Source organism: Cervus elaphus, chromosome 21 (genome assembly GCF_910594005.1).
Source record: "Cervus elaphus chromosome 21, mCerEla1.1, whole genome shotgun sequence".
Classification (NCBI taxonomy): Eukaryota; Metazoa; Chordata; class Mammalia; order Artiodactyla; family Cervidae; genus Cervus; species Cervus elaphus.
This window is the reverse complement of record NC_057835.1, coordinates 76146212-76171294: the sequence shown is the minus strand read 5'-3', so window position 1 is coordinate 76171294 and position 25083 is coordinate 76146212. Positions and strand designations below refer to the sequence as shown.

Sequence of the window (25083 nt, the reverse complement as noted above, 5' to 3'; positions counted from 1 at the left end):
TGCAGTCACCATCTGCAGTGATTTTGGGGCCCCCCAAAATAAAGTCTGACACTATTTCCACTGTTTGCCCATCTATTTCCCATGAAGTAATGGGACCAGATGCCATGATCTTAGTTTTCTGAATGTTGAGCTTTAAGCCAACGTTTTCACTCTCCTCCTTCACTTTTATTAAGAAGCTTTTTAGTTCCTCTTCACTTTCTGTCACAAGGGTGGTGTCATCTGCATATCTGAGGTTATTGATATTTCTCCCGGCAAACTTGATTCCAGATTGTGCTTCCTCCAGCCCAGCATTTCTCATGATGTAATCCGTATATATGTTAAATAGGCAGGGTGACAATATACAGCCTTGATGTACTCCTTTTCCTATTTTGAACTAGTCTGTTGTTCCATGTCCAGTTCTAACTGTTGCTTCCTGACCTGCGTACAAGGTTTTTCAAGAGACAAGTCAGATGGTCTGGTATTCCCATCTCTAAGAATTTTCCACAGTTTATTGTGATCCACACAGTCAAAGGCTTTGGCATAGTCAATAAAGCAGAAATCGATGTTTTTTTAGGAACTCTCTTACTTTTTTGATGATCCAGCCGATGTTGGCAATTTGATCTCTGGTTCTTCTGACTTTTCTAAAACCAGCAATCTCACTGTCAGGGGAATGCAAATTGAAACCAAAGTGGGATATTATGTTACACCTGTTAGAATGGCTATCATCAAAAAGACCAGAAATAACAAATGTTGGCAAGGATATGGAGAAAAGGAAACCTTTATAAGCTGTTAGCAAGGATGCACAATGGTGCAGTCACTGTGGAAAACAGTATGGAGGGTTCTCAAAATACTAGTATAAGACCCAGCAGTCCCATTTCTGGGTTTTCTTCCAAAAAGAAAAAAACCAAAAACACTCATTTGAAAACACTAATTTGAACATGCACCCAGTATTCATAGCAACGTTATTTACAACTGCCAAGATATGGAAGGAACACTAATGTCCATCTACAGATAAATGAATAAAGAAGATGGAATAACTATTCAGTCATAAAAGTAATATTTTGCCATTTGTAGCAACATGGATAGACTTAGAGGTTATTATGTTGAATGAAATAAGTCAGAGTTGGAAAGACAATTATATGATATCACCTATATGTGAAATCTAAAAAAATAAAACAAACTAGGGACTATAACAAAAGAAACAGGCTCACATATATAGAGAACAAACTGGTGGCTACTAGTGGAGATTAAAAAGAAGAGAGGGGTAAGATAAGATGGGGTAGGGGATTAAGAAGTACAAACTACCTTGTATAAAATAAATAAGCTACCAGGATTTATGGTCAGTACAATACATGGACTATAACCACACATGCTCAGTCAGTTCGGTCGTGTCTGACTCTCTGCGACTCCATGGACCATGGAGTCGCCAGGTTTCTCCATCCATGGGATTTTCCAAGCAAGAGGACTGGGGTGGGGTGCCATTTTCTTCTCCTGGAATATAACCATGTTTTATAGTAAATAGAAATGGAATATAACCTTTAAAAAATCCGTCACTAGGTTGTATATCTGAAACTTACATAATATTGAACATCAGCTATACATCATTAAAAACAGAAAATGATATCTACCTAATACTAATAAAATATTTTCTTTTAAAATAGAGCCCCTCTTTGCCATTTCAAATACAGCTATCATCTTTTATATAAATGGAGTCCCAGCTTCCAGAATGGCTTTATTTGACTGCTTTTTAAAATAAGTATAATTTGGGTACTGATGAGATATGTTCTGACCAAAAATGTTTTCCATGGATCACAAAGTCCCTATACTACTTAAACTCCTTAGCTGGTCTTCCTTGGTGGCTGAGATGGCAAAGAATCTGCCTGTAATGTGGGAGACCTGAGTTTGATCTCTGAGTCAGGAAGACCCCCTGCCTGGAGGAGGAAATGGCAACCCACTACAGTATTCTTGCCCAGAGAGTCACATGGACAGAGGAGAGTGGTGGGCTACAGTCCATGGGGTCACAGAGAGTGAGACACAACCAAATTCCTTAGATTACTTAAACTCTTAAGGCATCCTTAATATCATAGATAGTTTTTTAAATTTAAATATAAAAATTAATGCATTGCAGGCAAAATTTATTTAGTTAGATTCACTGTCACTGGGCCAAGGCTGAAGGAAAGGGAAAATTTCCTCCAGAGGACCTGAAAAATGACATTCATCAGTAAGGTGAACATGTTTTATGAATAGAGTTCAGTGAAATTCCAACAATATTCACACAGAAATTGTGTTCAGCTGTGAGTAACAAAGAACTAGAGGACATTAGTTTATAACATTTTTCAGGTTTATTTTTATTTATGTTGCATAATGAGAAGTCACAGGACAGTAGTTTAAAGGCATGAGATGAGGCCTCTGAGATTCTCCTTGCATTTTCCTCAGCTCAAATATCCTATACCCATTCTAGCATGGAAAAAGGGGTGATGTGCATCTTTGGAAAGCAAAAATCCTCTCAATGCTTTATTAATCAGAGTGGTCATGCAACCACACAGTTAAGCATCTCTGGGAAATGCAAGGTGTTTATTCTTATACAGCCCACATGAGAGCTATTAAAAACCAGTTTCAGACGTCCCTGGTGGGTCACTGGTTACGAATCTGCCTGCAAATGCAGGGGACATGGGTTTGAACCCTGCTTCAGGAAGCCACCAGACAGCAAAGTTTACCTAATGCAAACACTGAAACCCTCACGCCGCAACTACTGAAGCCCACACACCACAGCGCCCGTGTTCTACAACAAGAGAATTCATCGAAACAAAGAACCTGTTCAGTTCATTTCAGTCACTCAGTCATGTCTGACTCTTTGTGACAGCACGCCAGGCCTCCCTGTCCATCACCAACTCCCCGGGTTTACTCAAACTCATGTCCACTGAGTCAGTGATGCCATCCAGCCATCTCATCCTCTGTCGTCCCTTTCTCCTCCTGCCTTCAGTCTTTCCAAGCACCAGGGTCTTTTCAAATGAGTCAGTTCTTCGCATCAGGTGGCCAAAATACTGGAGTTTCAGCTTCAACATCAGTCCTTCCAATGAACACTCAGGACTGATCTCCTTTAGGATGGACTTGTTGGATCTCCTTGCAGTCCAAGGGACTCTCAAGAGTCTTCTCCAACACCATAGTTCAAAAACATTAATTCTTCAGTGCTCAGCTTTCTTTATAGTCCAACTCTCACATCCACACATGACCACTGGAAAAACCATAGCCTTGACTAGATGGATCTTTGCTGGCAAAGCAATGTCTCTGCTTTTTAATATGCTGTCTAGGTTGGTCATAACTTTTCTTCCAAGGAGCAAGCATCTTTTAATTTCATGATTGCAGTCACCATCTGCAGTGATTTTGGAGCCCCCCCCAAAATAAAGTCTGTCACTGTTTCCACTGTTTCTATTTGCCATGAAGTTATGGAACCAGATGCCATGATCTTAGTTTTCTGAATGTTGAACCTGTGAGCCACAATAAAGACTCAGCAGAGCCAAAATAAAACATAAGCATTTTTTTAAAAAGCAATATTTCTGCAGTGCCTTTGCCACACAGATTAGATGTTTAATAAGAAATGATATTGAGCTATCTGGAAGTATCTATTTTAAGCTTAGGCATCGAAAGAAATGCAATGTTTGCTTTAGTGAAGACAAAAAGAAAAATCACTATTTTATAGTTACCATGTAAAGATGGCTTAAAGCTCAACATTCAGAAAACTAAAATCATGATATCTGGTCCCATCACTTCATGGCAAATAGATGGGGAAACAATGGAAACAGTGGCTGACTTTATTTTTTGGGGCTCCAAAATCACTGCAGATGGTGATTGCAGCCATGAAATTAAAAGACGCTTACTCCTTGGAAGGAAAGTTATGACCAACCTAGACAGCATATTAAAAAGCAGAGACATTACTTTGTCAACAAAGGTCCGTCTAGTCAAGGCTATGGTTTTTCCAGTAGTCATGTACGATGTGAGAGTTGGACTATAAAGAAAGCTGAGCGCAGAAGAATTGTTGCTTTTGAACTGTGGTGTTGGAGAAGACTCTTGAGAGTCCCTTGGACTGCAAGGAGATCCAACCAGTCCATCCTAAAGGAGATCAGTCCTGGGTGTTCATTGGAAAGACTGATGCTGAAGCTGAAACTCCAATACTCTGGCCACCTGATGCGAAGAGCTGACTCATTGGAAAAGACCCTGATGCTGGGTAAGACTGGGGGCAGGAGGAGAAGGGAACGATGGAGGATGAGATGACTGGATGCCATCATCGACTCAATGGACATGGGTTTGGGTGCACTCCAGGAGTTGGTGATGGATAGAGAGGCCTAGCATGCTGCAGTTCATGGGGTCACAAAGAGTCGGCCACGGCTGAGTGACTGAACTGAAGTGAACTGAACTGATGTACAGGTGGTGTACAAAAGAGCCCCCCATTAAGGACTCAGTTTAGACAAAAGCAGAGAAGGCAAGCACGTGACATGTCATAGGGCATGAAAAGAAAGAAATGCAGGTATCCATTAAAATCAACTTGTAAAGTTTTTATTTACAAGTTAATAAGGAAATGGTAAGAAAAACACCGCACTTGAATAACTTACTCCTTTGGAGCAATGTAATGCAAATGACAAAGAAAAGGAGCGACATCATCTAGTTCCCATAATCTGCTTCTCCAAAGTGATGGGCTTCAGAAAAAGTAAAACTGATTTGTGCTTCATTCAAAACCTTCACAAGTGAATGAGCCTTCCAGACCTTCAGGCATATATTTGAACTTTAGGTAGTGGGGTTGGATGATGGATTGTGGAGGGTTACAAAATAGAAAAGAAGAAATACTGAAAAAAATATCAAACTTTTTCCTAGTAATGATCCATTTCTCTTTTCATAGTATACTCTTTACTCAATTCTATGAGTGATCATCATCCTGTCTAGAGCAAAGATAAATGAGAATTAATAGTGATATACTGCTACTTATATAACACAAAAAGAATGGCGTTTTTGAAGGGGACAGAAACATTTTAAAAAGTTCAAGGGCTTTTCTGGCACTTTTCTCCTTATTTTGTCTTAAATCTGTTAATCTTGATATGTCACCACAATTCTTTCCTAGAATTTATCAGTTCCACAAGGGATTGATTACTCTAAATAGCTGTCAGCAAATAGTACTCTAAGTGTAGATATCTTTGTTATTTTTGTTATTTGTCTAAATTTTTGTGATGCCTAAGTGCTACATTAAAGTCACTGTCAATGAATAAATAAAAAGAAATCTGCTAAAATGGAAGCAATTGTAATATGTATTGTAGACACATGTACATCAAAGCACCTTCGAAATAAGGTCTACAGTATATCTTGTTTGGTTTTGTTCTTTTTCAGTGATTGGAAATGATGGTTTTTATATAATACTGAAAGGCCTAGCCCGACCTCAAACACAAATATATAAAAATACGATTGAAGAACATGAGTCTACAACCTCTTTCATACCTCAGAGTTTTCACAGCTTTGTTTTCAGTGAAGACTTCAGAAACCCTCTGCTGACTGGGGTTGGTCCCACGGTAAGAAATGAGTATTTTCTTCTTCAATAAGCAACGATGTATCATTGTTATAAACTTTATCTCTTCCAGATATTTAAATTTACATATACCCAGTGTTACCTGAAATATTAAAGCTAATATAGATTTTAAAAACAAAAATTATACTGTCATCACAACTGGAGATATGTTTTAAAAAAATAATGAGGAATGCATTCCACAACATACTGCCCACAGGCTGGTGTTTTGTGGTGCATTTGATTACTGAGACAAAGCCATTGTAATTGGATCACTAAATGAAGAAGGAGGGCCATTTTGAGATAAGAGAGAGGGAGGGAGTGATTTAAGAAAGGGAACACAGAGGGTAGAACATGAAGGCCCTTTTAAATAAAATTGAGAGTGTGTGCTTTTGCTGTCTATCTCAAGAGCAATGCTAAGGTAATCAAAGTGTTGATTCTATTAAAATCAGAAAGTCTCAATTGAAGAAAACACCTTGTTTATATGCAATGTTTGAAGACCATCAACTGGCTCAAATAAAGGTTAATATCTTTCTGGATACCTGAATACCCCACATGAGGTAATACCCCCCACTGGTTCAACTAGAATTGCGGCTATAAAAGCCAGTTTTGGGTGTAGGGTGATCAAGATACTCAGAGGAGTAAATAGCCAAAGAAACTAATTAAAATCAAATGATTTAGCACTATGGATTGAAGTCAGAAAGACCTAGAATATTCTCAGATTCAATAAGGATAGGCATGGATAAAGACAATAAAGACAGACATGGATAAAATATGAACTGGTTTTTTTTCAGTCATTAATTCGTGTCCCACTTGTTGCAACATCATAGACTGTAGCACAACAGGCCTCCCCATCCCTCACTATCTCTCAGAGTTTGCTCAAGTTCATGTCCATTGAATTAGTGATGTTATCCGACCACCTCATCTTCAGCTGCCCTCTTCTCCTTTTGCCTTCAGTCTTTCCCAGCATTAAGGTCTTTCCCAATGAGTTGACTCTTGACATCAGGTGGTGAAGAATATTGGAGCTTAAGCTTCAGAATAAGTTCTTCCAATGAATATTCAGGGATTTTTTCCTGTAGGATTAACTGGTTTGATCTCCTTTGCTGTCCAAAGGACTTTCAAGAGTCATTTCCAACACCATAATTGGAAAGAATCAATTCTTTGGCACTCTGCCTTCTTTAGGGTCCAACTTTCACATCCATTCATGATTGCTGTAAAACCATAGCTTTGACCTTATGGAACTTTGTCAGCAAAGTGATGTCTCTGCTTTTAATATGCTGTCTAGGTTTGCCACAGCTTTCCTTCCAAGAAGCAAGTGTCTTCTAATTTCATGGCTGCAGTCACCAACTGCAATGACTTTGGAACCCAAAAGAAAAAATGAGACAAAAATATAAAAGTATAAATTGCTGTTGATCACACATGAATGAGTAATGCTTCTAACCTTCTGTCTTGATTGGAATAGAAAAGAATGAACTCACCACTCAATGGCCACCTACAGTGTTGTTTTTCAGTCATTCAGTCATGTCCAACTATCTGCGACCCCATAGACGGCAGCACGCCAGGCTTCCCTATCCCTCATTATTTCCAAGAGTTTTCTCACAGTCATGTCCATTGAGTTGATGGTAGCATTCAACCATCTCATTCTCTGTCACCCCCTTCTCCCCCTGCCCTCAATCTTTCCCAGCATCAGGGTCTTTTCAAATGAGTCAACTCTCCACACCAGGTTCCAAAGTATTGGAGCTTCAGCTGCAGCATCAGTCCTTCCAATGAGCATCCAGGGTTGACTTCCTTTAGTATTGACTTGTTTGATCTCCTTGCTGTCCAAGGAACTCTCAAGAGTCTTCTCCAGCACCACAGTTCAAAAGCATCAATTCTTCAGTGCTCAGCCTTCTTTATGGTCCAACTCTCATATCCATACATGACTACTGGAAAAACCATAGCTTTGGCTATACAGAACTTTGTTAGCAGTGATGTTTCTGCTTTTTAATATGCTGTCTAGGTTTGTCATAGCTTTTCTTCCAAGGAACAAATGTGTTTTAATTTCATGGCTGCAGTCACCATCTGCAAAGACTTTGAAACCCCCCCAAAATAAAATCTGTCACTGTTTCCATTTTTTCCTCATCTATTTGCCAAGAAGTGATGGGACCAGATGCCATGATCTTTGTTTTTTAAATGTTGAGTTTTAAGCCAGCCTTTTCACTCTCTTCTTTAAGCCAGCTTTTTCACTCTTCTTTTTCATCTTTATCAAGAAGCTCTTTAGTTTCTCTTCACTTTCTGCTGTTAGATTGGCATCGTTTGTGTATCTGAGGTTATTGATATTTCTCCCAGAAATCTGCATTCTCAGTTCAGCTCAGTTCAGTCGCTCAGTCGTTTCTGACTCTTTGTGACCCCATGGACTGCAGCATGCCAGGATTCCCTGTCCATCACCAACTCCTGGAGCTTCCTCAAACTCATGTCCATCGAGTCAGTGATGCCATCCAACCATCTCATCCTCTGTTGAACCCTTCACCTCATGCCTTCAACCTTTCCCAGTATCAGGGTCTTTTTCAATGAGTCAGTTCTTTGCATCAGGTGAACAAAGTATTGGAGTTTCAGCCTCAGCATCAGTCCTTCTGATGAGTATTCAGGACTGATTTCTTTTTGGATGGACTGGTTGGACCTCCTTGCAGTCCAAGGGACTCTCAAGAGTCTTCCCCAACCCCACAGCTCAAAAGCATCAATTCTTTGGCTCTCAGCTTTCTTTATGGTTCAACTCTCACATCCATACATGACTACTGGAAAAATCATAGCTTTCTCTAGACGGACCTTTGTTGGCAGAGTAATGTCTCTGCTTTTTAACATGCTGTCTAGGTTGATCATAGCTTTTCTTCCAAGGAGCAAGCATCTTAATTTCATGGCTGCATTCACCATCTGCAGTGATTTTGGATTAGAATCTTGATTCTAACTTGCGATTTTTCCAACCCAGCATTTTACATAATGTACTCTACAAAGTTAAATAAGTAGAACGATAATATACAACTCTGACATATTCCTTCCCAATTTTGAATAAGTCCATTTTTCCACATCCAGTTCTAACTGTTGCTTCTTGACCTGCATACAGGTTTCTCAGCAGACATATAAGGTAGTCTGGTATTCCCATCTCTAAGAATTTTCTGGAGTTTCTTGTCATCCACAGTCAAAGCCTTTAGTGTAGTCAAGAAAGCAGAGGTAAATGTTTTCCTGGAATTCTCTTGCTTTTTCTATGATTCAATGGATATTGGCAATTTGATTTCTGGTTCCTCTTCCTTTTCTAAATCTAGCTTGTACATCTGGATGTTCTCTGTTCATGTACCATTGAAGCCTAACTTGAAGGATTTTGAGCATTACCTTGCTAATTTGTGAAATGAGCATAATTGATAGTTTGAACATTCTTTGGCATTGCCCTTCTTTGGGATTTATATGAAAGCTGACCTTTTCCAGTTCTGTGGTCACTGCTGAGTTTTCCAAATTTCCTGGTGTATTAAGTGAAACATTTTAACAGCGTATTCTTTTAGGATTAGAAATAGCTCAGCTGGAATTCCATCACCTCCACTGGCTTTTTTTAGTAGTAATGCTTCCTAAGGTCCACTAGACTTCACACTGTAAGATGTCTGGCTCTAGGTGAGTGACCACACCATTGTGGTTACCCCAATCATTAAGACCTTTTTTGTACAGTTCTTCTGTGCATACCCAATACTTTTTCAATCTGCTTTAGGAAAAAAGAATACCACATTTTGCAGAGCAGCTATAATTAGGGCCATTTCTTTGTTAACTTTACAGTAATCCACTCCAATCTTCTAGCATCTAGGCGTTTGCTTGTTGAGGACAAAACTCAAGAATTTAATGAAATAAGATGGCACTACCAACTCTGAATCCTAAATTAGGTCTTTGAGGGCAGCAGTAATAGGTGCCATTCTTCCAGGAATGTAGTAGTGCTTTTGTTCCAGCTTTGCTGATGTATAATCTGACAAGAAAATTTCTATATGTTTAAGGTGTGTATCTTGATGTTTTGACATATGTATACATTGTGAAGTGATCAGCACAATAAAGATAATTAACATATCCATCATCTTATATAGTTAGATTTTTGTGTGTTTGTAATGAGAACACATTATCGGTCCTCCTAGCAAAGTTCAAGCATACACTAGTGTGTGTGTGTGTGTGTGTGTGTGTGTGTGTGTGAGTGTGTGTGTGCGTGCGCTCAGTTGCTCAGTTATCTCTTGCTATTTGTGACTCCATCAACTTCAGCCCAACAAGCTCCTCTGACCATGGAGTTTTCCCAGCAAGAATACTGGAGTGGGTTGCCACTTCCTACTCCAGGGGATGTTCCTGATAGGAATCTAACCTGCATTTCCTGCGTCTCCTGCATTGGCAGGCAGATTCATATTGCTGATTATATTACTGTGTTGTGTATTAGATCTCCAAGACTCACTCATCTTGCATACAGCAAACTTTGTACCCTTTGATCAATATCTGTCTATTTTCCCTAGCCCTTAAACCTTGTGGCTTCCCTTGTGGCTCAGTTGGTAAAGAATCCGCCTGCAATGCAGGAGACTTGGGTTTGATCCCTGGGTTGGGAAGATCCCCTGGAGAAGGGAATAGCTACCCACTCCAGTATTCTGGCCTGGAGAATTGCAAAGAGTGGACATGACTAAGCCACTTTCACTTTCACTTTATACCTTGTCAGCAACATTCTACTGTCTTCTATGAGTCTGACTATTTTAGATAAAACATATAAGTGAGATCCTGTTTGTCTTTGGCTTATTTTACTTAGCATAATGTCTTTCAGGTTCATTTGTGTTGTCACAAATGTCAGAATTTCCTTCCTTTTCAAACTTGATAAAATTCCATTGTTTGTGTATATATCATATTTTCCACCTCCATTCATCCATGGATAAACACTTAGGTTGTTTCCATATTTTAGCTACTGTGAACAATGATTCAATAAACAAGGAAATGCTTCTGTCTCTTCAATATCCTGTTTTCGTTTCTTCAGATGACTGCACAGAAATGAGATTCCTGGATTGTATGGTAGTTCTGTTTTAATTTTTTGAGGGAAGCTCCATGCGTGCATGCATGCTTAGTCGCTTCAGTCATGACTGACTCTCTGAGACCCTATGACCATGGCTTGCCAGGCTCCTCTGTCCATGGGATTCTCCAGGCAAGAATTCTGGAGCAGGTTGCCTTGTCCTTCTCCAGGGAAGCTCCATACTGTTTCTTACAGGCTCTACCAATTTACATGTCCACCAATAGTATACAAGGATTCCATTTTCACTTCATCTTGCACATTTCCCTTTTCTTTTTGACAATAGATGTTCTAACAGATGTGAGGTGACATCTCAGTATGGTTTTGATTTCATTTCCTTGATGATTAGTGATGTTGAACACCTTTTCAAGCACTTGTTGGTCATTTTAATGTATTATTTTGAGAAATATCTATTTAGGTAGTTTTCACATCTTAAAATTTGGGTTATTTGTTTCTTTGCTATTGAATTGTGTGAGTTCCTTATATATTTTGGATAGTAACCCCATATCTGATATATGGTTGAAAAATTTTCTCCTGTTATATACGCTGTCTTTTCATTTGTTTATTTTTATTTTGCTGTAAATAAGCTTTCAAGCTTCATGTAATTCTGATGGTTGATTTTTACCTTTGCTGTTTGTACTTTTGATATTGTGTCCAAAAAATCCTTACCAAGACCAGTATCAAGGAGCTTCTTTCCTGCATATTTTTCTAGGAGTTTTGCAATAGCAGATCTTGTGTTTAACTCTTTAATCCATTTCAAGGTAATTTTTGTGGTGTTCTATAAGATAAGAATTCAATTTCAGTATTTGGTTATCTGGTTTTCCAAGCACCATTTATTGAAGAGACTATTCTTTCCCTGTTGAATTTTCCTGAACCCCTTGTGAAACATATGTTGGCTGTATGTGACGGCATTTATTTCTGAGCTCTCTTTTCTGCTCCATTTGTATGTCTCTCTGTTCACACTAATGCCATAATGTTTTAATTACTATATCCTTGTAGTATAGCTTAAAGTTAGATCCGGTGATACCTCTACCCCTGTTCTTTTGTCTCAGTATTACTTTGGCAATTCAGTCTTTTATGGTCCCATACAAATTTTAGGATTCCTTTATTTCTGTGAAAAAATGCCACTGGAGTTTTGATAGGGATTACATTGAATCTATGTATGACTTTGTAGAGTGTAGATATATTTATAATATTAATTGCTCCAGTCCATGAACATGGGATATCTTTCCCTTTGTATCTTCAATTTTCATCAAAAATGTTCTGCAGTTTTCATTGTACAGCTATTTCAGTTCCTTGGTTATATAAATTTTTAATTATTTTATGTTTTTGATATTATTGTGAGTGGGATAGTTTTTTTTTCAGGTGTCCTATTAGCATACAGAAATGCCACTGATTTATGTACATTGATTTTATCCTGAAGCTTTATTGAATTTTTTGATTAGTTTCAATAGCTTTTTTAAAAAAATTTTCTGCATATAAGATAATTTCACCTACAAATAATAAAACAATTTACTGTGTCCTTTATGATTTGGATGCCTTTTATTTCTTTGTCTTGACTAATTGGTCTAACTAGGATTTCAGTACCATGTGGAATAATAGTGATGAGAACAATATCCTTGTCTTTTTCCCGATCTCAGAAAAAAAGGTTTCAATCTTTCACCATTGAGTAGGATGGTAGCAATGGCTTTGTCATAACAGCCTTTATTATGAGGCATGTTCCTTCTATATCAATCTGTTGAAATGAAAGACTGGTATATTTTGTCAGATTTTTTTCTGTATATATTGAGATGATTATATGATCTTTATCTTTCATTCTGAGAATGTAGTGCATCACATTTATTGATTGCATATATTGAACCATCCTTGCCTCCCAGGGATAAATCCCACTTGGTCATAGTATATAATTCTTTTAATATGCTGTTGAATTGGAGTTGGTAATATGCACATTTTAACTATGCTAATTTCTCCTATTTGTGAACAGAAAATGTCTCCATTTATCTGTGCTTTCTTTAACTTCATTACTGTTTTATAATTTTCAGTACATATCTTTCATGTCTTTAAGTTTATTCCTAAGTATTTTATTATTTTTGTTCTTGTAAATGCTTTCCCAATTTCTTTTCTGTATAATTTGTTATTATGTATAGAAAAGACACTGATTTGTATGCTACTTTTGTATTCTGCAACTTTACTGGATTTATTCATTATTTCTAACAATTTTTGGTGGAGTCTTTTCAGGTTTTGTACATATAACATCATGTCATGTACAAGCAAGTTATTTTATTTTTTCCTTCTGATTTGGATATCATTTCTTTCTTTCTCTCCTTTTTTTGTTCTTCTCCTTCTCTTTCTCTTTGCACCATTGCTCTGCCTAGGATGGTAGTACTATATTGAAGAGAAGTAGAAAGAGTGGGCATCCTTGCCTTGTACTAAATATTTTTAGATTTTTATTTGTGGATTGCTGTTAAATTGCTACTTTTGTGGGGGGTTGACGACTGGGTGGGAATTCCCAGCCTTCCATCTTGCTGATGTCTATGATATTGTTTTGATTTACTATCTTGGCTAAGGTGGAGGATGGTAGGGAGAGGGAATTTCAGATTTCTACCTGATCTTCCTTACTGATAGCTCTTACCGCAAAGACCAAGAAATCAATATGGGATCAATATCAAGTATCCGTTCAAATTGCATAGTTAAAGTCCATGGAAGTTGTCATGCAGTGGTTCTCCGAATCCAGTGGAGCTACTGTGAACCAGACCTGGGCCAAGCTCAGTTTGCTTATTTTTTATTTTATTTTATTTTATTTTGTTTTTCCCATTCTGAGTCTTCACTGCTGCATGCATGGGCTTTGCTGATGATGAATATTTTCCTAAAATATTATTTCCTTTATCCATTGTATTTATATCCCCCCAAAACCGTTTTTCTTTTTTAAATTTGATTTTTATTAAAGTATAGTTGAATTTCAATGTTGTGTTAATTACTGCTGTACAGAAGCATGCCTCAGTTATTCTTTTCTATGGTTCTTAATAATCATCCCCAACATCTCAGAAGTCTGAGATACTGTAGCTTCCTGAGCATTGTCTTCTGACAACACCCTAGCCCTGTTCAACACCAAAAAAGTTTTATCAATTGTACTGCCACAGCAGGCCAAGAATTATCAGTAATAAAGTAATGGCTTTTTATTGCAAGCTGGCAGGCAAGCAGTTCATAACTCTAAATCATTCTTTTTTTCTAGTACTTATAGAATATTTTGAAAAAGTAATATAGATAAAAGCAGACAATTCTGTTGCATGTCAGCAACTCTAGTGATTTTGTTCTTAAGCCTGCTGAAGAAAAAGTATGTGACTATTACCTATAATTTATCCTTATTGACCCTGTTTTCTATAGGAAATGTGAATTACATTTTAAAACATGCTATTCTTTGTCTAACTTTATTGACTTGCTTTTCTGTGTATTAATTAAAAAACGTAAGCATTAAATATTAATGTTTGGGAGTTTTGTGGTTTTTCGCAAAGGGTTATGTTTTATTTTTCCTCAATCTATTTGGCTTCTTTACCACTATTTGCTTTTTTTTATTGTGTTGTATCAGAGAATCACATAAAAAAAGAGAAGTAATACTATCTTAACTCTTTAATTTAACCCTCTAACAAAATTTGTAAACAAGTGGGCATTATCTGAGTATAATGAGCATAAAGTGAAAAATATTCAGTCAAAGAATCAAATACATTTTTCATGAGATGCAAACATCTGTTACACCTATTCCCTGTAACAGATCTAAATTGGACTAAAAAAAATTGGTAAAGTACAAATGATAATTTTTATTTTTCTTGATATTGATTTATATAGTAAGGCAAATGTGTTTTGTGGTGGCTCAGACAGTAAAGAATCTGCCTGCAACATGGGAGACCTGGGTCGGATCCCTGGGTTTGGATGATCCCCTGGAGAAGGGAAAGGCTACCCATCAGTATTCTTGCTGGAGAATCCCATAGACAGAGGAGCCTGGAGGAGGCTACAGTCCATGGGGTCACAAAGAGTCAGACACGACTGAGTCAGTAAGCACATCACCTGTAAGGAAAGGAGAAAAAAGCATTCATTTACGAGATCATCAGTAAGGATCCTAAGTAGTTTTAAAATCTTTAGTTTATTTTGAAATAGTTTCACAATTTTTCAAAGAACAATCCTAAAGAAAATCAAGTTTCCTTAGAGCCAACTCAGGTATGGTATGTTGTATGTTAACACAAACCTACACACAGACACACTCTGCATTTTATACCTTATTTTGTATTTCATACTTTATATGCCCCTATAACTGACATATATTTGGTTATGCTGGTATTTTTATTAAGATGTATTTTTGACACGATAACATTTAGCAACATTATACAAGCAATTTTTAAGTGGAAGCTCTTTATTATTAAAAATAACTTTATATTTTATTAGTAGAACTTTTCTTTGCTCAATAAACACTTCAAGACACGTGGAATGAAAATCATTTGATAAATGTATATTGAACAATTTGGACCGAGCAGGGTAAAATTACAAAATAACTTTATTTTTTTTTAATAACCAAGCTTTAAAACAGTCTGTGTAGTAGTATTTTTCCATGCTCCCTGGATGAAATCTGTCAGATTCCTAGTTATTAACAAGTAGCCTCATTTTTTAGATATTATAACTTCCAGTCTTGTCTTCATATCAAAATTTCAAACTCTCATGCTAGACAACACAACTTGCACATTAATTGCTATAATTCTGCAGTGGGGGAAGGAGTTCACACTAGTTTATTCCCCCTTTCTTACTCTGCATCCTCTTCTATTCGTTAACTGCTTTTTCTGCTCCTCAGAGGATCAGGAAGGAAGGGAGAATGGATATTAGAGGTGAATGTTATGGTTACCGTCAGTGATTTGGTATCTAAATGCAATCTTTTGTATGTCCTTCCTTCTGTAACTCCTTTGAAAGGTGATGTCTTGTGAATGCATGCTCAGTCATGTCTGACTCTTTGTGATCCAATGAACTGTAACCTGCCAGGCTCCTCTCTCCGTGGGATTTTTTCAGGTAAGAATACTGGAGTGGGTTTTTATTTCCTTGTCCAGTGGATCTTCCCAACTCAGAGATTGGCCCGTGTCTCTGTGTTTCCTGCATTGACAGGCAGATTCTTTACCACTTGCGCCATCTGGGAAGCCCGATGTCTTGTACAGTAAGTTATTTAATACAATTTTTGTCCCTGGCTTCATGCAGTGGAGACCACAGAAGTCTCTCTTTTGAATCAATTCACCACTTCAGGCAGATCCCCAGGTTTACTCCCTTTCCAGACAGTTCCACACTCTTTAGCTTTGGTGAGTCCACCTAGCTGATGGGAGAGGGGGAGCCACACACTTACCCCATCAGCTTCCTGTCTTCTTGTGACTGAACTCAGGTTTGGCTGCCCACTGATCAATCAGTCAATACTCACAAGGTAGGTGAACGGTTGCTTTCTCAGAGTTCTAGCAACCTGGGGAGAAGGTGGATTTGTGCTCCAGATCAACTCGAAAGAGTCTGCTCGGCTATGACTGATTTTGGAGTCTCAGTGAATCATCCAGGCAGGAGGCTGGGTTCTGCGTCATTTTCCCTTGCATGCAGACTGGCTGACTCCCGCTGATCTTTCTTCAGATGTTATCTTGCCCACGTGATCTGCCTGAAGGATTGCTGATGAGGCTACTGGGAGTAGAGAGCTAGTCATCTTTTTACTACTTAATTCCTCATTCTTATTTCTTTCAATCTAGGAAAAGAATCAACAGGTGAGCAAGGCACCGTGTGCATTCTGTGGATAATAAGTTAAGAGTTCGGTTAAATCATCTAGTGATCTCATTCCTGTAATGAAGTTCTTTTACGGTCAGAGAGGAACAGAAGCAGGCAGGCAGGAAAGGGGCAGAAAGAGCTTCTTGCAGCGCTCACTTTGAGCTCTGGGCAAAGGGAAGGAGGAGGAAGGGAGATGCCTGCCGGGCTGACAGCTCTCACTACACAGAGCTCTCTGTCTTTTGCATCAATGCTCTGATCTCAGTTTATAGTCTCTCGAGGGGAGAATGAGCTAAAGTTCACAAAATCAATTTTGCGATTGATAGATCTCCATGCAAGTCCTACGCATTTTAATTTCTAATACTCTGAAGCAACAGGAAAAGTCACTTTCACTATAGGAAAACTACCCAGAGCACTCTGTTACATAAGTATCTATTCAATCTTTATATTATGTGTGTATATATAGTCTACTTTACATCATTTAAATTTCTGTGAACATGTTTAACATCTTAGAATAATTAAAAATATTGCACTTAATATTATATGTTTTTTAGGTATAACACATCCTATGTAATGTGTGTATCCTGTCAGATATTATAGCTTCATATATAATAGAATATATCTATATGAATGTAATAGGATGTTGTGTACACATAAAAATACATATAACACATAGAACGGAATAGATTATATATACTTCCACATGAAATCTTACATATAAAGTTATTTATTAATTTTCTTGAAACTCCCTAATTTGACAAAAACTGGGATATTGAAATATATCTCTATTATTTGTGGGTTTTGCCACACAAAAAATCAGTTTCAACAAGATAGTTTTTCAGAATAAAAAAGTTTTTTCATTGTGTGGGTGTTTATGCATGCTAAAAATTCAGTTAAATCAACTAGTTTTATAAAACAGTTATGTAAATATTTGTAAGTGCTGTGTTGAGTATACAACATAATCTTGAAATGGTTAGAGATATAAATTTTGAAATTGTCTACAAAGAAGTATGATATTAAATCTATAAGACAGATAAAATCTTCCAGAAAATAGTATTGAAAAGAAAGAGCTGAACTCAAGGAGCAAATCTTGAATAAATTTCTCACTTGAGAAAAAGGAAATTAGTCACTATTAGAGCCCAGCAAAGGAGCTGACTAGAAATACGACGGGGAGAAGAAAATTCCCCTGCAGGTGACGTGATTAAATAATTATTGATATTTGGGGCCGTCCCTTTTACAATGAGAGCTTTGCATGAACCCCTCATGTTTTCTTGCCTGGTTGCAGCTTGTGACTCTTCGTGAGTGTTTTGTTATGTGACTTGATACCATCCTAGACTGGAGAACATAGGTTTCCTTTGAGCAATATAATTTGACTAAAAGTTTTAAACCTTTATTTTTGTTAAAATTTATTTTTTAATTAGAGGAAGATTGCCGTACAGTTTTGTTCGGGTTTCTGCTGTAGAACGATAGGAATCAGCCGTGATCTCCATGCATCTCTTCCCTCTTAAGCCTCCTTCCTCCCCGCTCATCCCACCCCGCCAGGTCCTCACAGAGGGCCAGGCTGGGCTCCCTGTGTGTGTAGCAGCTCCCCACCAGCCATCATTTTACACTTGATAGTGTATTTACGTCAACACTACTTTTCCATTTGTCTCACCCTCTCCTCCCCCTACTGGGTCCACAAGTCCGTTCTGTACATCTGCGTCTCCACCCCCTTCTTGCAAATAGGTTCATCAATACCATTTTTCTAGATTCTGTATGTATTAATACACAGTGTTTGTTTTTCTCTTTCTGACTTACTTTACTGTGTTTAACAGGCTCTAGTTTCATCCAATCACTATAACTGACTCGGATTTGTTCCTTTTTATGCTTGAGCAATATTCCATTGTATATATATATATATTGCCACACATCTTTAGTCATTCATCTGTCAACAGTCATCTAGGTTGCTTCCATGTCCTAGCTATTGTAAATAGTGCTGCAACGAACATTGGGGTACATGTGTCTTTTAGAATTGTGGTTTTCTCAGAGTATATGCCCAGTAGCGGGATTGCTGGGTCATATGGTATCTATTCCTAGTTTTTTAAGGAATCTACATACTCTTCTCCATAATAGCTACATCAGTTTACATTTCCACCAATGGTGTAGGAGAGTTTCCTTTTCTCCACATTCTCTCCAGCATTTATTGTGTGTAGATTTTTTGATGATGACCATTCGGACTGGTGTGAGTTGATACCTCATTGTAGTTTTCATTTACATTCCCTAACAATTAGTAATATTGAGCATCTTTTCATGTGTTTGTTGACCACCTGTATGTATTCTTTGGAGAAAAGTCTGTTTAGCTCTTCTGCCCATTTTTTGACTGGGCTGTTTGTTTTTCTAATAGTAAACCTTATAAGCCACTATATTCTTTGTCTCACTTGCAATTATGTTCTCCCATTCTGTTGTCTTTTAATTTTGTTTATTATTTCATTTGCTGTGCAAAGACATTTAAATTTAATTGGGTCCCATTTGTTTATTTCTGTTTTTATTTCCATTACTCTGGGAGATGAGTCAAAGAGGATCTTGCTGTGATTTATGTCAAAATGTGCACTGGCCTATGTTTTGCTCTAAGAGCTTTATGGTTTCTGGCTTTACGTTTAAGTCTATAATCCATTTTGAGTTTATTTTTGTGTATGATGTTAGGAAATGTTCTAGTTTCATTCTTTTACATGTTCAGCTCAGTTCAGTTGCTCAGTCGTGTCCAGCTCTTTGAGACCCCATGGACTGCCACACGCCAGGCCTCCCTGTTCATCACCAACTCCTGGAGTTTATTCAAACTTATGTCCATTGATCAGTAGTGCCATCTAACCATATCATCCTCTGTCATCCCCTTCTCCTCCTGCCTTCAATCTCTCCCAGCATCAGGGTCTTTTCTAATGAGTCAGTTCTTCACATGAGGTGGCCAAAGTATTGGAGTTTCAGCTTCAGCATCAGTCCTTCCAATGAATATTCAGTACTGATTTCCTTTAGGATGGACTGGTTGGATCTCCTTGCAATCCAAGGGACTCTCAATAGTCTTCTCCAACACCACAGTTCAAAAGCATCAATTCTTCTGTGCTCAGCTTTCTTTACAGTCCCTTAGGTGAATGGATGTATCTCTACTTTGTTCCATTGATCTATATTTCTGTTTTTGTGCCGGTACCACACTGTCTTGATGACTGACTCTTTGCAGTGTGGTCTGAAGTCAGGAAGGTTGATTCTTCCAGCTCCACTCTTCTTTCTCAAGATCACTTCAGCTATTCAGGGTATTTTGTGTTTCCATTTGTTCTCGTGCTTTTTCAATGGTGAAAAATACCACTGGTATTTGATACAGATTGTATTGAATCTGTAGATTGTTTTGAGTAGTACAGTCATTTTCATAATAGTGATTCTTCCAATCCAAGAATATGATATATTTCTCCATCTATTTGTGTCATCTTTGATTTCTTTTATCAGTGTCCTATTGATTTTTGCATACAGGTCTTTTGTCTCTTTAGGTGGGTTTATTCCTAGGTATTCTATTCTTTTTGCTGCAATGGTGAATGGGATTGTTTCACTAATTTCTCTTTCTGATTTTTCATTGCTCATGAATAGGAATGAAAGGGATTTCTGTCCATTAATTTTATATCCTGCAAATTTACTATATTTATTGATTTGGGCTAGTAATTTCCTGGTGGCATCTTTAGGGTTTCCTGTGCATAGAATCATGTCATCAGCAAATGAGGGTTTTATTTCTTCTTTTCAGTCAGGATTCCTTTTATTTCTTTTTATTCTGTGATTACTGTGGTTAGGACTTCCAAAACTATATCAAATGATAGTGGCAAGAGTGGGTACCTTTGTCTTGCTCCTGATCTTGGAGGAAATGCTTCCAGATTTTCACCACTGAGAATGCTTGCTGTGGGTTTGTTGTAGATGCCTTTATTATGCTGAGGTAGGTTCCTTCTATGCCTACTTTCTGAAGAGTTATTCTCATAAATAGGTGTTGAATTTTGTCAAAAGCTTTCTCTGCATCTATTGAGATGATCATATGATTTTTATCTTTCATTTTATAAATATAGTTTAACACAATGATTGATTTGTATGTATTGAAGAACCCTTATATCCCAGGGATAAACTCCACTTGCTCATGATGCATGATTCCTTTAATGTGTTGCTGGGTTCTGTTTGCTAGAATTTTGTTAAGGATTTTTGCATCTTTGTTCATCAGTGATATGGTATAGATTTTCTTTTTTTGTGGTATGTTTGTCTGGTTTTGGTATCAGGATGATGGTGGCCTCCTAGAATGAGTTTGGGAGTTTTCTTTCCTTTGCAATTTTCTGGAAGAGTTTGAGCAGAATAGGTGTTAGCTCTTCTCTAAACATTTAGAATTCACCTGTGAAACCATCTGGTCTCAAGCTTTTATTTTTTGGAAGATGTTTGATCACAGATTTGATTTCATTGCCTGTGATTGGTATGTTCATATTTTCTATTTCTTCCTGTTTCAATCATGGAAGGTTGTACTTTTCTAAGAATTTGCCCATTTCTTTTAGATTGTCCATTTTATTGTCATATAGTTGCTCATAATAGTCTTTTATGATCCTTTATATTTCTGCACTGTCTGTTGTAACATTTCCTTTTTCATTTCTAATTTTATTGATAAAAATCTTCTCTCCCCATCTTCTCAAAGAACCGGCTTTAAGTTTTATTGATCTTTGCTATTGTCTCCTTCATTTATTTTTTATTTATAACCACTCTGATCTTTATCATTTATTTCCTTCTACTAACTTTATTTTTTGTTATTGTTGTTCTTTTTCTAGTTGCTTTAGGTGTAAGGTGTTTGTTTGATGTTTTTCTTGTTTCTCTAGGTAGGCTTGCATTACCGTAACCTTGTCTCTGAACATTGCTTTTACTGTATCCCAATGTTTTGAGTTGTGTTCATCATCCTGTTTCTGGCATAGACTATGGGTTTAATAAATAATAGTGTATCATTATTATCAGGCTTCCCTTGTGGCTCAGCTGGTAAAGAATCTGCCTGCAATGGAGGAGACCCGGGTTTGATCCCTGGGTTGGGAAGATCCTCTGGAGAAGTGCATGGCAATCCTCTCCAGTATTCTTGTCTGGAGAATCCCATGGACAGAGAAGCCTGACAGGATACAGTTCGTGGGGGTCCCAAAGATTCAGATGCAACTGAGTGACTTACACTTCACTTCACTTCATATTAAATATTAATTAATTCCTATGTTTTATAGGAATATATCCCCTCTCAGAGAGCTACTTTCTTGGCCTTTATCAATTGCTAGCTAGTCAGTCAATACCAAATTGTGCGAGTGAGGATTCGGAGGTAGGGATGGGGACAGAGGTCGGAATTGGTAAAACAAATTTGTTGCTAAAATGTATGCATCCTTAAAGTAGAGCAAGCATATTTTGAGCAAGTTAATCACTTGATGGTTGAATCCTGAGTTTTCAGTCTCCCAACTACTAAATACTTCTAATCTGTGTTATCAGCAAAGATTGTGTCTTTCTTATACCTGATGGTAATTGAGCCATGAGGATCTTACTCATACTGTACAAAGCATTTCAAGTTTCATCAGATATTTGGATATATTTGGGGGGACTTCAGAAGCATTGATAAATGGTTGTTACCACTGGAGAAACAATACATCATTTTAATATGATAGTTGAATAGCAATGTCATCTCTCAGTTCAGTTCAGTTCAGTCGCTAAGTCATGTCCGACTCTTTGTGACCCCCATGAACTGCATGAGCACGCCATGCGCACCTGTCCATCACCAACTCCCGGAGTCCACCCAAACCCATGTCCATTGAGTTGGTGATGCCATCCAGCCATCTCATCCTCTGTCTTGCCCTTCTCCTCCTGCCCTCAATCTTTCCCATCATCAGGATCTTTTCAAATGAGTCAGCTCTTTGCATCAGGTGGCCAAAGTATTGGAGTTTCAGCTTCAACATCAGTCCTTCCAATGAACACCCAGGACTGATCTCCTTTAGGATGGACTGGTTGGATCTCCCTGCAGTCCAAGGGACTCTCAAGAGTCTTCTCCAACACCACAGTTCAAAAGCATCAATTCTTCGGTGCTCAGCTTTCTTTATAGTCCAACTCCCACATCCATACAAGACCACTGGAAGAACCATAGCCTTGACTAGACAGACCTTTGTTGACAAAGTAACATCTCTGCTTTTTAATATGCTGTCTAGGTTGGTCATAACTTTTCTTCCAAGGAGTAAGCGTCTTTTAATTTCATGGCTGCAGTCACCATTTGCAGTGATTTTGGAGCCCAGAAAAATAAAGTCTGACACTGTTTCCACTGTTTCCCCATCTATTTGCCACAAAGTGATGGGACCAGATGCCATGATCTTAGTTTTCTGAATGTTGAGCTTTAAGACAACTTTTTCACTCTCTTCTTTCACTTTCATCATGAGACTCTTTAGTTCTTCACTTTCTGCCATAAGGGTGGTGTCATCTGCATTTCATCTCTAAATCCAGAATAAAACTCAACCAATAATTTCAAATGGTAATCTATTCCAAATAATTTTAAGCCATAGGCCAAGCAGAATATTGGGATATCCTGAAGAGTAAAAGTCATGTTTGACAGGCATAAAGAATTTGTCTTTAGGATATTTAATTTCCAGATCTCCAGATTTCTTAAAGTAGAAGTTGCCTGATCTTCCAGGTATGCTGTTCTCTAAGCTGGTTGTCTTCCTTTTCTTGCCTCTCTATATCAAAATACTTGTCAGGGATACTTTCTTAATCCAGACTTCTGATCCCCTCTGACTCTTATTTCATTCATTTATAGATTGTCTTGGATGGTTTTCTGCTGCTATCTTAGAGGCTGGTCTATCTGAACCCCTATCTCAACTCCCCATGTTAAGGTGACTTCCTTGTGGTTGGGGAGTTTGTATTTCTCTGATGCCTAGTATTCCATAAACGTTTAAGGTGTTCAATAAGAATTAACCAAATTTAACTTATATGTACTACTGCTCTTTTTGTGTATTGCATTTATTTTATCTAAATTGATATTTAAAATATGTGTAGTATTTTGTTCTTGAAATGTAAATGTTAGGTTATTTAAAAGTTAAAAACTGAAAAATCAGCCAAACAGATGGGAACTTAACATACAATTGTTTCTCCAATCATTAAAAAATTTAAGATAAATAGTTTGTGATGGATTTAAAACATGAAGCTATTTCTTATCATGTGGTAGCCTTCTATTTTCACAGTTAAAATATGTGGTATAACTAAAAATTAACTTTAAATCATAGAAAACATACTATTGTTTGTAAATAAATTAGAAAAAGTAAAAATTACACTGCCTATATGACATTTTTAATTATGATAGTATGATGACACATTTATAGGAGACTTACTTGGGAAATACAGAGCAAAGTAACATACTTTTGCTATATATTATAATTATTTTTAGTGGATCAATTAAGATTTTAAGTTAGAGTTTCAATATCAAACTCTCAAAGATTAATAGAATAAATAGACAGAAAAGTAGAAGGAAATAGTAGACTTGAAAAGCACGATGAACAAATTCAACATAATTAAAATTTATACAATTTTCACAAGACAGCAAGATACAAATTCTATTTAAGTTTCCATACACTATAAATCAAGAGACACTGGAACTTATACAGGGACATAAAACAATGTGTAAAAATTTTATCATCTAAAGTTATTAAAATCTCTTGTATTTGTGGAATTACATTAAAAATCAATATCAAAAGATGTTTGAAAATAACCCTCATATTTTCAAGTGCGATGTGACATTTACCAACAGAGATCTTTGACTTAGTCATTGAAAGCTTCAATAAAGTTAAAAGACTGAAAAAGCACAGAGGCTAATTGCAGAGAAGAAAGCATTGAAATGAGAAATTAATATCAAAGATACTTTAAAACCCCATGTATTTGGAAATTAAATGTCCACTTTTAAATGATAGGCTAAGAAGCCATAACAAGGAAAATTAGAAAATATTTGTAACAATAAAAATGAAAAGAAAATGTATCAGAATTTGTTGCATTCAGCTAAAGCTGTTGAATGCAACTAAATACAATGTGGAATCTTGAATAAAGTATGAAAACAAGTAATGGACAGTAACATAAAATTTTGTGAAATTTGAACAAAATCTATACTTTAGTTAATAATACTGTGTCATATCCTATTTTTTTTACAACGCAGTATTTCTTTATATTCTCAGAATTGGATTAGAAGTTTCAAGCCTCATTCAATTATTTTTTTAAATGACTAAGATAATAAGCTTTCTAGATTTTAGCTGTAATACTAGATGCCAGAATAAATGGAAATATATCAAAATTTTGAGTAAATATAAATCAGAAATCTAGCATTCTATTCATACTTATTCAGACAAGTGGGACCACATGTGATAAATTTTTTAGTTAGGCAAAAATATATGCTACCTAAAAAGTATGTGTTATTTTAAATATATTAAATTTTTTTCTGGGTCTTATTCATGTCAATGTATGGTAAAAACCACTACAATATTGTAAAGTAATTAGACTCCAACTAATAAAAATAAATGAAAAAAAAAGTTTTTCTACTACACTTGAGAAAAAAACAACAAAACTGAGACAGAGAACTTGTAAAACATTAACTAAATTAAATGAGAGTGTGGAAAATGAAGTTTAAAAAGTGAGACAAACTAGATAAGAATAAAGATCATCATATAGTCCAGTTGTTTTTAAACATGGCTGTGCACTAGAATCAACC

General features: G+C 36.9%; 1 protein-coding gene across 1 annotated transcript in view; it reads left to right on the top strand.

Annotated features, from left to right (window-relative positions):
- CNBD1 (cyclic nucleotide binding domain containing 1) overlaps positions 1–25083 on the top strand; it is a 368799-nt gene that overhangs the window by 246383 nt on the left and 97333 nt on the right. Inside the window, exon 7 of the mRNA XM_043879351.1 lies at positions 5356–5534. Within this exon, the coding sequence (XP_043735286.1) occupies positions 5356–5534 (179 nt within the window). The remainder of the gene's footprint in view (positions 1–5355; positions 5535–25083) is intronic.